The sequence below is a fragment of the Macrobrachium nipponense genome, chromosome 3 (genome assembly GCF_015104395.2).
Source record: "Macrobrachium nipponense isolate FS-2020 chromosome 3, ASM1510439v2, whole genome shotgun sequence".
NCBI classification, from domain to species: domain Eukaryota; kingdom Metazoa; phylum Arthropoda; class Malacostraca; order Decapoda; family Palaemonidae; genus Macrobrachium; species Macrobrachium nipponense.
Genome location: NC_087202.1, coordinates 105,213,712 through 105,226,996, shown reverse-complemented (window position 1 = coordinate 105,226,996; position 13,285 = coordinate 105,213,712). Strand labels below are relative to the sequence as shown.

General features: G+C 35.7%; 1 protein-coding gene across 1 annotated transcript in view; it reads right to left on the bottom strand.

Moving 5' to 3' along the window:
* Nucleotides 1-13,285, bottom strand: part of LOC135221932 (integrin alpha-PS1-like) — a 188,729-nt gene that overhangs the window by 72,676 nt on the left and 102,768 nt on the right. The window contains 2 exon segments of the mRNA XM_064259958.1: nucleotides 1,716-1,816; nucleotides 11,606-11,635. Of these exon segments, the coding sequence (XP_064116028.1) occupies nucleotides 1,716-1,816; nucleotides 11,606-11,635 (131 nt within the window).

Below are 13,285 nucleotides of genomic sequence, written 5' to 3'. Positions count from 1 at the left end.
TATGCCTCTGAGTACCATCTACCATATTACATTCGATGGTACTTTACCTCAAATCAATTATCATTAACTACTGCAATGATATGAGTTATGGCTTCTATTTTTACACTGATATCCACTATATAATTGAATCTATTAATTTCAATTATATTAGGAGGACCCAAACTTTATTTCTTAGGTTATTAAAAAGTTGTGACGCCACTATCTACCAAAGTAATAGTACATATATGTGTAGATTTGGGAAATGTTAGTTGTTCCACTACAACAACAAAAAAACCCATGATACTAAAGATAACTAGGAAAATTTTTGTAGTACATAATTTTTATTTAAATGTTTCTTAATTGTTAATAGAAAGAAACATGGGATACTAAGTATAAAACTGGCCCATAAGTGAAAAACATAAGGTGAAACTGCAAGACAAGTCACTGTTATCATTTTGTAATCAAGGAGTTAGGCTGAAAAATTTTCCTTTTTACTCCGCAAACAAAATTTATCTAAATATAGTAAAATAAAACCCATCAACTAATGAGTTTTAGCTAAACAAATTCCTAATTAACGAGATACTATTACTGTCAAAGTTGAAAGCAAAGCAGAATTCACTGCATAGCCTAGTGGCCTAATCCAATCTACATGGCCTTTAAAAATATTCTGGAACACAGGTGCATGTAAATTGTATGACAGATCAACAGTAAAGGGGATCTCAGTTGGATTTTGTGCTGTTGACGCATTTATGTGAGAAGGGTAAAGGAAAACTGAGTGCACTGCAGGGCAAAGGAAAGAGCCCTCTTGCACTTAGTCCTTTTATACTCTATCACTGTGTCTAACGAAGGAACTACGTATCCTGGCCAAGACCAACTATGAGAGAATTCTTTGATATTTAATGGTTGGTCTGCCTTATGGATCCCCCTGAGGGGATCATAAGAGTAACTCCTCTGAGAACAAACAACAGCTGCACTATCAAAAATGTTAAAATTAGGATGCCTGCAAAACACTTGCACTGAAACATTGACCTTCTCCATTCTTTTATCTTGAATTAATTTCTGATTATCCTAACTCTTTAAAAGTTTATCTCAGAAGAGTCCATGACACATACTTTGATGACTTTAGCTTTAATGCACACGATAGTCAACAAAATCCAAATAAGCTGACAAGCCCAAATTGCAGTTTAATCAGAGGATTAAGCCTCAACCAAATGATCATCATTCCTGCAGTGCAAACCTTTCCATTAAATCATTTTGAGATTTGCAAATGTATATATCTGCTCAGGTAGAGTTGAACATTTCCAATGAGTGTTTTCAAAAAAGCCTCTGCGAATCGCACAATTTTTCTTCTTTACTTTGTACATTCTAAAGTAATATCATACAGTTTATACCTCTACTATGAGTATATCCATTAAACTAGTACTGAGTCCTCACTTTAAACAATTTACTAATGGTAACACATCAACATATGTGTTTCTCAAAATTCATGCACATTGTTTTTTTTTGCTAAACTGTTTCACTGCTGTTTTATAGTAGCTTCTGAGAACATCTGTGGAAAAAATTGCATCCACTCACTCTTTAAAAAGAGCTTACTCCCATTTGTAGTACATACAGTATATTTCTCACTGCTCTGAATAAAACACAGAATAAAACAAAATCAGCAACACCCAATTTAAATATCAATTAGATAACAGTTAAATACATCATCTTCATCTATCTTTGGCTAGCTAACTTACCAATACTTTACCTCCTGGACCTTGGCTCTTAAGGGTAACCCCAAGCCACTGATCATCTTTAATTTCGTCTTCGGCTGGTTCTGCAAGTGCTTCATTCAGATCTGCAATAAGGATATCTCTTTACTTCATGTTTCACAGTACTTTACACATTGGAGAGGGGTAAAGAAATGAAACTATGCTCTGACAATCTTGTACATACTACCTTGCAGCATAAAGTCCACAAACAGCTACAAAATTTTGTACTTTATATATAAATAATATTTACAAAGCAGAAAAGCTTACATAAAACTGACACTAGTCAGCAAATTAAAAGCAATGCAAAGGTTTTAAATTTAATACAATACACAATAATTTTACTTATAAGTAACAATATGCAATTTATCATTGACTACACTTAATACACATTACGCTACTGATATGCTAACCTTGACATTTACCATTATGAACTAAAATGAAGCTGCGTTTCAGATGCATAATGCAAAAATTAGGAACTGAAAAACTATTTCAGACAAAAGTGAAGAGCCACAGCAAAGGCAGCTGCGGTCCAGAAGATACAGTGAAAAAAATAATGAAAGCAAAAGTTGCCTTTAAAATCACAAGTGAACACAGGCATGGTTACATGCGGCAGCACCCCGACCATAATTGCAATGTTTGACAAAACTGGAATTTTATATACATGAAAAGTAAACGAAAGCTCACATTTGCTTCACATTCCAGTTTAGTCATGTTCCTATAAAACAAAAGTGTAGCCAAAGGCTTGCCCTTTAGTGAGCAATGAAATGCTAGAGAAAACCTTGACCATCAATAACTTAAAAACAAAGCAAATAAACCAAAACAAAAACTGAGCAAATGAATATATATAATATGAATACATATCTTCTACAAACTTTGCTCCTGTTGCTGATTCATGATAAACCTCAAAACTCAAGGCATTCAATAAGGGTAAATCAAGACCCTTGATCTCAAAAACAGTAATTGATTTCATAATAAAGGAGACCAGCTACACCAACAGAAGCAAGCAAACCTAAGATTGTACATATTAAGGCTATAAAAACATGCTCTAAGATATCCAAAATGCAGTGGCAAAAAAGAAAAACTTAGCCTAACATAACAACAAAAGAATATTGTCAAAACTTTATATAAAATCCAGCTTTCAACACAGCATATCTCCAAGGGGCAGCAATGGGAGAGTATAAAACTGAAAATAAAAACAAAAATCATACCAAAAGTCAGGAAAAAATAAAAATTTTCAGTCTCTAGGGATATGAGGACAGTTAAAGGAAGGTCACAATTTGAGTGAGAAATGAGGAATATATGGTAATAAAACTTTCAGGGTTTGAAGAGATTTAATAAATTCACAAAGATCACAATGTGTGAGAATAAAGGAGGGATTTGTGTCATTTGAAAATACTTACATAATGAAAGAAGATTGCAGAAGAAATAAATGGGTTCACAAGCTATGCTTGACAATTCAATCTTGTGTGTTTTCTTCCCTTTTGGAATTCATTCATACTGCATAAGTATAATACAGACTTTCTACCTGTTAATGAATTATCTTATCTTGGCTAAATTCATTCAAATCTAATTTGCATGTATAGCTATTTTGTTTGTCAAAATTTTCTACCCACAAACCTTTTCCAAAATAAATACAAAATATCAGCAATACTCAGTGCCTAGTGCAGTTCTGCAGATCTGATGGGTTCCATATGGGAAACCAGCTCATTCTCCAGCTGTAATACCATAACATAAGCTTCATACCTAGGATTTATCTTGTATTTTTTTTATAGATTGTCTACACTTTTGACGCATGATTTATCCCTACCTTTTTTACCCTTCTATGAGTAATCCAGCATGGACCTCTAAGATGATTTTAATAGAGCATACACACAATGAGCTGTCATCCTCTGGTTACTTGTCTCACCTGAGCTGACCTAGCCACTTCTTTCTAATGCACAAAGCCACTAGTTCTAAAGACCCAACCACTCTTCTTGAAAATAACGAACCATTTACTACATGAGGTCCCAGGTTTCTCATTTACTTTAGTCTGGAGCATCTCCTCAACTAAAGATCTGACTGCTTCTAATTAAAATTACTTACACTATTGAACATCAGAGGATCAGACTGCTCCAATTCTAAAGAGCAGAGCAACTCCTCGTCAAAGGATGAGGAGCAAAGCTGATCCACATCTAAGGACAAAAGCTGCTCATTATTTTTAAAGGACCAAGCCATTTGTCTCCAAAGGAACCACTCTTCTACAAAAGTCTCTCTCTCTTCTAAAAACCACTCCCCATTAAGTCTAGAACTACTATAGTATAGTCCTGGGCACTCACTTTAGCAATTGGAGACTCAAGAACTTGAATCCACTCCAACTAAATTAACATTAGCCTTAAAATTATAGCTTTGCTTTAAACATAGATAATTTTTCCAAAATACAAGGTGACCCAATAGCTAATGCATACACACACTAGGCACTGAGAGAGATATTCTTTTACCATTGGAGAGGGTTTGTCTGTAAAAGCATTTCAATAAACAAAACAGATTTGTACAAAAAATGCTTTTACTTTGTAATTTAGAAAACTTCTTTGTAAATGTTTAGCTTGCATATATTGTTAAATTATTATGGGAAATATTAAAAAACCTGCCAAAAATGACATACCATCTCCCCAGCACTTACACTCTTGGAGAAGAAAGCAAAGTAATTTGTCCCTGAGGAATGTGTACCTGTAGACACTGAAAACATACATTAACAAGCAAAATCCCAACCTTGTGCATGCACCAAAAGCAACATAAGCACATTCAAGCCAAGCATAATAAGATCAAATACAAACGTTGAAATAATAATGAGTTGTATCTTATGGATCTTATTCATAACATTCTCTACTTCTTTATCTCTCCACAATAATCGTATAAATACATACATACATATATATATATATATATATATATATAATATATATATATATATATATATATATATATATATATATATATATATATATATATAATACTATGTATATATATATACGTATATATATATATATATATATATATATATATATATATATATATATATATATATATATATATAGATATATATTATACTATATACTATACACCTTCCTAACACTAGCTGCTTCATTAACATGCACAGAAGGCTCATATGCAGCATACTGATTTTCATTCACAGACTGCACCAACCAACTCTACCTTGCAAGCCATGGTTGTTTAAAACCCTCCTTTCCAATAGCTTTTACATATCTTTAAAAAATTTAAGTTTCCTTTCCTTTAATTGAACGGTTCTGAATTCAACTCTATTTTCATCATACGACCTATCATCACACATTCTTTCCATATGACAATGCTATCTCAAAGCAATTTGGTCCTTTCAACAACTCTAAACTTTCTATCATTTCTACAACTTGACTCAACATTTCTAACCATTTTAATTATTCTTACAACACACAAAGATACCACCCTACTACCAAAGAGTTACGTTCCGGACAGCAGTTGATATGTTGAATTGTTTGTAAGTTGGTTACTGTACTTTTCATGCCTATCTAAGTACATAATAAATAAGTAAATCTTAGTTTAACCAGTCCACTGAGCTGATTAACAGCTCTCCAAGGGCTGGCCCGAAGGATTAGATTTTTTTACATGGCTAGGAACCAATTGGTTACCTAGCAACGGGACCTACAGATTATTGTGGGATCCGAACCACACTATATCAAGAAATGCATTTCTATCACCAGAAATAAATTCCTCTGATTCCGCGTTGGCAGAGCAGGGAATCGAACTTCGGACCACCGGATTGGCAGCCGAGCTCGATATCTAAGTACAGTATGATATAAATTTAATACAGTACTGTAAGTTTTTTCATTCTAAAACATTATACACCATACATACCTGGTGTCTGTACTACAAAACCACTGAACTTACGTACTTACGTATTGGGTCAATTGGGTACACATTGTACAGACTGTACATTTATGGGTCGACCTGTGTTCGCCGGAGAAAAGGGATCGCTTTCACACGCCCCGAACTTTATACCCGACACCCTCTGGGTGCTCGTGCGAGGGTAGTAACCTCTGCATACCAATGCTAGCTTTTTTCTCTGGTATATTTATAAACTATACTGGAAAAGTAGATAGTAGGATCCCTTTTCACCTGGCGACACAGGCCTCTCCCCAGAAATAGATTTTTCCTTCATCAAAATCCCTTTTTATGAAGTATTTTAAGATGATTTCTAAATATGATATGTATGTACATAAAGTGTTTTAGGATGATACTAAAAGTATGCAGACCATATCTAAAATACATAAGACAACGATTACCTATATTGAACAGGGTACGTATTTTTCTGTCTGCGGCACACAGTACACGTACATGTATTTTTCATACACACATAATAAGTATATTTTCGTGACAAAATACATTTTTATGATGAAAAAAGCTTATTAATTTTCAAATCCTACAGTTCTGTAATACTTTCATGTAAACAACAAAATGTCAGTAACAAAATCGGGTTTTCTTAAAAGATGCTATACCCAAGCCAACTTTCTGCAGATAAAAAATCTTATGACGCCGTGACGCCTTCTTAGAGCAGTGCCCAGACAAAATATTTGAAATGCTATTGGCTGTTGTCTGCACAGCAGCCAATCCAGGAGCAGCATTCATTTTCCTTGTCGCTCACTGGCTGTACACTTGGCGTTAATTGGTTAAACCCTGACCTCATCTCGCGGAGATGGAATTGTGGGTATCGCACATCTATTACCCAAGAAGCTAAAAGAAAGAAGACCGTCATGAAGCTCAACGAGAAGGTGAAACTTCTCGACATGTTGAAGGAGGGAAAAAGTTATGCCGCGGTCAGCTGCCATTTCAAAGTGAACAAGAGCACAGTGAGATACATAAGAAAAAAGAAAATGAAATAAGAAAAAGTGTAAGTATAGCGTACTGGCACCGCAAAGGCTGTGTCCACAGTGAGAGACAAAACCATCGTGAAAATGGAATCTGCACTCGCGTTCTGGATCAAGGACCTCAGGAAGAAGAACATGCCCCTTGACTCCAAGATCATACGCTAAAAAGCACGACAGCTCTACCAGCAGCTATCAACTGCTACTGGTTCACAAGGTGGTGAGGAAGAGGAAGCCGAAGCCGAAGATGTAGAGGCACTGGAAGGCAATGAAGAAGGGACATTGAAATTCTTGGGCTTTGAAGAACCAGCTCCTGAAGAGGAAGAGGAAGAAGCCACAACCGGGACCATCCTCAGCTCTCCAAGGATTTCAGGGGAGCAAAGGATGGTTCCACCAGTTCCAGAAAAGGTTCCACCTAAAGTCTGTTTCCCTACATGGGGAAGCTGCATCTGCAGACAAAGAGGCAGCCGCAAAATATCCAGAGACCTTCATGAAAATAATCCAGGAGAAAGGATATCACTCAGAACAGGTGTTCAATATGGACGAAACTGGCCTGTTCTGGAAGAAGATGCCGACCTGGATGTACCTTATGAAGGATGAAGCTAAAGCCTCTGGATTCAAGGCAAAAAAGGGCAGGGTGACCCTCCTGATGTGCGGGAATGCAGCTGGTTTTATGCTGAAACCAGGCCTCATTTACAAGGCTGCAAATCCCAGGGCACTCAAGAACAAGAGCAAGGCGTTACTGTCCGTCTTCTGGATACATAATCCCAAGGCCTGGGTCCCCAAAGTCCTTACGAAATACTGGTTCCACCAGAGCTTCATTCCTCAAGTTAGGCAATACCTGGCCGATTTGGACATCGACTTCAAGGTCTTGCTCATGATGGACAATGCTGGTGGCCACCCTCTCAATATTTATTCCAAGGGAGTCCAGTTTGAGTTCCTCCCTCCCAACACCATCTCTCTCCTCCAGCCTATGGATCAGGGCGTCATCCATGTCTTCAAGGCACTCTACACCGGGAACTCCCTCCAGCACCTTGTTGATGTAATGGACCGTGAAAGTGAATTTACGCTGAAAGATTGTCACGTGTCTGTCTGTCATCGACCAGTCGCTGAAGGACATGAAGAAGGAGACCCTGAATGCCTGCTGGAGTAAGTTGTGACCAGACAGTGTCCATAATTATAAGGGCTTTTCTCCTCAGGAAATCCAGCATTCGGCCATTAATAAGGCAGTCCAGTTGGCAAAAATTCTTGGTGGTGAGGGCTTTGACAATATCACCAAGGAAGAAGTCGGTACCCTCATTGATGCCCACTCTAGTGACAGACCAGGACTTGGAAGAGCTGACGAAGTCTGCCAGCGAGGAAGAGGACACTCCAGGTTCAGGAGAAGAACAGGAATTTGTTGCAACATGGGATCCTTACATGGAACGCTCCTTTTAGTTTTCTAATATTCTTGATACAGCATTGGACCCCTATAATCAAACCCTCACCACCATGAAGAAGCAACGGCAGCAGCTGCCAATCACGATGTTCATCACACAAATGAAGAGGGACCCTCCAAAGCCTCCCAAATCGCCTAAAGTAGTGCCTCTTGAATTGCCTGAAGAAGTGGCTCCCAAATCGCATGAGTCACTGCCTCCCAAAGCGCCTCCTGAAGATGAAGAGGCACCCTCAGAGGATATATAACTCCTCTGCTTAGCTGTGCAGTCATATCTTCATTGTCATTCATCGGACTGCATGGCTAATTCATCATCATCATCTTACATCAACATTCATCACTGGTGAGTACCCTATTTACATTTGTTGTACTAGTGTAAAACAATTGTTTAATGTTCATACATATTTTGTTCTTTCTCTCTATCTCTTGTGATTTTACATACAATTGTTTCCCTTGTAAAAAGAAAACTGGACATCTTAAATAGTAACTGTATGAAAGAAAACATGCATGACTGAATACTTACGGGGGACCGGATTATTTTCACATATGTAACTAAGTCATGCAGTACGAACGTATGTATTTATAACCATACAATTTAAGATTTACTTTAAAACAGTATCAATAATATTTCAAAGATTAATATGAACCACAACAGGATGATATTTTAATGTATATTTGATGTAGGAGGGTCTTTTTAGGGATACTTTGGTGTTTCCATGTTCAGGATAGGAGAGTATAAGCATTTTTAGAGGGGGGTTCCAAACATTCACGGATTCTAACTATTTGCGGGGGGGATAATCTGGTACGCATCCCCCTTGAATACGAGGTGCCCACTGTACTGTAACAGGCAGAAATATAAATGGAATTAAAACTAATGAAGGTGGAAAATTCAGTTTTTTCTGCATGTGCTAACCTAGGAACATACATAAACTACATTTGCATTTAGAGTAAGCCGCTAGTCTTCTTTCTCCACAGAATTCTATTCTTGGTATCTGAGTGTCATGTCTGTTAATAACGCTACCGAGCTGAGATACTGTGAAAAATGCGTTCAATTAATAATGCTACCAAGCTGAGAAACTGAAAAATGCGTTCATGTAAGTCAAAAAGAAAATAAATACATAGAACATTTGCTAAATTGCCATCTTGAAGTATTCACGCAGAACATCTTTATGTTCTTCCACATACTTTATTTCAAGGCAAACTGGAACAAATCTCATTCAGTATTAGAAAAAATGTAATACAGTAATAAAAATTTTCTAATGCCCAGATCTACATAAAACTTTAATGTTACTGTAAATGAAAACTTCCAGGAAGGTACTTTAAACTGAAAGCTTCTGTCGACTGGGTAAGCCCCCTTCCAGTTTAATTCATCCTATCCCTTCCAGTTGATGATGCTTTACCTATTCAAGTCATAGCTATATAATGAGTTTTGTTTTCAACATATTAATATTTCTCATGTATCTACCTTGTTTTCCTACTACAGTACCCTCCTTTCTACATTTCCTAAGGGATACCAATGAGATGTCTTTGACAGGTTTCTGTGTGGAAGGTAAGAGCACAGGAACCAAGGCCAAGCTGTTTCTCAAACAAAATACTTTTGTCCCCTCCCAGTCATTTGACAAAAGTTTTTTCTTAGAGTATACTCTATCATTTAATTCATGTTATATAATATTAATCACATCATTGTTTAATTTAAATAGTACTTCTGTCCATCTGGTACAGATACTATTGGCAAGTTTTATCTGTCTATTCTTCCTGAGTAAACAAGATTTCAATCTTAAGCTTTACTATATTGTTGCTTAACTACAGGAAATAAACCTGCATCTGATCATGGAGTGCACCACCTCAAAAACGAATAAAAATGTATGCTAAAGCTTACAAAATCCTAGGCCCAATTTAAAAAACAAGTAATAGACCTAACAATCCCTTTTTTTAATAAAAATGCTATGGTAAACACAACGAATTTGTGCATCTACAAACATATTTGTCAATAATTATTAAGTCATTCAATTTAAATTAATGCATTTGAGTACTTACTTGAAAGGCCCCAAAAACCTGGAATCCACTGCCAAGTAAATTATCTGGAGATGTTCTACTGCCATAAGATACTGGGAACTGTTTGTTATGCCTCTACCTCCCCAAAATTTCACATACGTATAGTTATTTTAATCAATGGCTCATGAAAAAAGTTGATAATGACATGTTTCATCTAATATTTGGCACAATTGGTTCCAATTGGCATTAAAATACACGAAAAATACATAATGTTCTGCCAGAAATACTGTGCATTCAAAACCTACTTCAAGACAATGTGATTATGCCTATGAGCACTTATGAGCACATTCTTTCAGTCTTTCATCAAATAAATTTGGGGAAGAAGTTTAGGTTACAAATATGCTTTCATTCACATCACTGAATAATTACTTGAAATATAACGATGATATTTGGTAATGTTACATTTGACTGTAAACATCATCAACCTAATCACTACTTCTAAGAACATTTCCACAAGATAAATGATAACATGTTAAACTTTTTCACTTTTTGGGTGTGTTGTATAGCCATTTGGCCTCTTTTTTGGTGCAAGGAGTACTACTGTTTTGTATGAAATTAGGGATATTCTATTCCACTACGATTTTACAGAAGTTAAAATTCTACTATGATATAGTAACCTGATAAAACCACAAACGTACTTATGACTACTGCTGTTAAATATTTCTTCATGTGTGACATTATTTTATTCACAAGAACTCTCCACTAAAATGTTGTTGTCAGAGGTAAAAGGAAAACAAAAAGTTTAAGAAACTAACAACAAAAAGAAACCAGAATTTCCTGAAAAATTTGCAGAAGTAAATAATTGGGTAGTACTGCTGAAAAATACAATAAAATTTTATTATCACTAACAATCACAACCACACAAGAATTACATGCAAAACAGTATGCAATCAATTTCAAACAGTTTCCCTCATCACAGGGTAATGGCATTCCCTTAAAAATATCCAGCAATGTTAAACATAGCACAAAAGTAAACTGTACATCTTTTTGTAACTACACACTCCATAAAAAAAAATCACCTAAATTTTAGTGCATAAAACTTCAAAGTCAATATAAATCACCAATATAAAATCATACCACACATACAAACGCAGGTGAATGGTTAACATGTTTTGCCTATATGTAAAATGTTAGCAAGCTTCGTGAAATAGCCTAAGCTGCAAATGCTGGCACAGAAGATGATCAGGAATCACTTCACCGATAAAACTGTGCCAAGTGGGTTTTGTTTTAAATATGAAGGAGTTATATGAAGGAAGCAAGAACTTGAGAAAGAAAAACAGCAAGAAGAAAAAGACTGCCTGGGGCATTTCATCATTTGTTAGGGAGGTGGAAGCATGCTGAGCAGGCAGCTACACACTGTAGGAATGGAATGGGTTGGTGCCATAAAGTGCCATGGTGATGGTGGTAGAGGTGGTGGTGGTGGTGGTGGTGGTGGTGGTAGTAGTAGTAGTAGTAGATGAAGAGGGTTGTGGTGGGGATTATAAACTTACACTCAAAGTTGTAGAGCCCTGTTTCCGGATCTGGAATAGGTAAAGCAACACACATAACGTAAGACAAAAAAAATTCAGACTAGTGGAAACAATCAATCAAATAATGAGTGAGAATTGCAGAAATCTAGAATTCTGAAGTGTCATCATCATCAGGATTTACATATATTTACATGATATATGGAAAAAGGTAACATCTTCAGTTTTTTCATTCTCATAATTCATCAAGATACTTTGGATTTCTATCTAAGGCATTCAGTGATAACTTCTTTCAAAGTTTTACTAATTAGCAATGATAAAAATACTGAAAAATGAAAAAATTATTAATAAGTTAGATGACTGAAGCCTCAAAATCAATTTTGTGCTCAAAAGTGAAATTGATTTACTTATACATTTTCTGTACTCTAAAGGAAGTCATTTCACGTCTTTGTCAAACATAAGTGAATCATATCAAAGGACCTCTGAGCACACTGCCAGAAAGAAAAGCCCTCAGAAAAACTAGATTTTCCACTTCTCACACACATGTTTCAAGAAAATAATATTGGTTTTGGTTAAAAATTTATGTTGTCGCTTTCTAATACAGTTTACTAAGTATATAGCGTAATTTATACAAATGTTAAAAAGTCACAGTAAAGGAAGAGTAAGGTTTTGAGTCATAAACAGTAAAGAGAGTGTGTCTACATTTCACCTCTATACATATTAGATAAGAAGCAGCATCTAAATTTGGCACTATTTTTATTTTTGGACACACCCACATATGTACGTTTGTGTGTATATTTATGTATGTGTTTGGTTTATGTATATGTATATGTACATATGTGTGTGTATGACTTACAGTATGTATCACTAATATACAAATCTCTTGCTTGCATCATGATATCACAGCCCAAAACAAAGTGATGGTAACCATAAATTGAGACATCATTAATAAAATGCAGTCTTCCACCTTCTATGGTGAACAGCCCTCCCTAATAGGTTCTCTCAAATTTGTCCCTAGCTGCCTAGACTACTTATGATGCAGTCTTGTTAGTAAGAGCTGAGAAGTGATGTATGTCCTTTTTGTATTCACTCTTTTATGGATGACATCATTAGTATTTTGAGTTAGGGGTATATTTGTCAGGATATGCAGTGTAAACAAAATTATAGATTGCCCAATTAAAAATTGCTTTAAATTCCTTTGCTCACTAGAAGAACTGCATTTACTCAATCTATCCATCATTACTGAAGGTAATGTGTTTTGAATGATCACCAACTGAAAAGCTACTGCATTTTGTAGGATCACTCCACTTTGCATTTATCCATAAGTACGTATATACCACTCCCTTGATCTACATAAGAAAGAGACTGATAGCCATAACTCAGGTGCAAAATATTACAATTGTATAAAAGCTTGTAATGTTCCCTCCTCATGCCAAGCTTGTTCAATAGATGATCTGATTCTGAATAGTGGACTTTGCTGGCCCTAGTGAAAAAGAATGCACAAAACAATGAATTCATGCATGCTAATTGTGAATGATCTAATGGTAATATAATAAATTTCATTTTGCTCTTTTCAAAATTGACAATAAATTTTTAAATGTTGATACCTTTAGAAGACAAAAAAATAAAATCATCTTTGAAGTTTCTGTTGAATAGGAACTTTTAAATAGTATGAGTAAAATGAATACTTACAATATGTATATG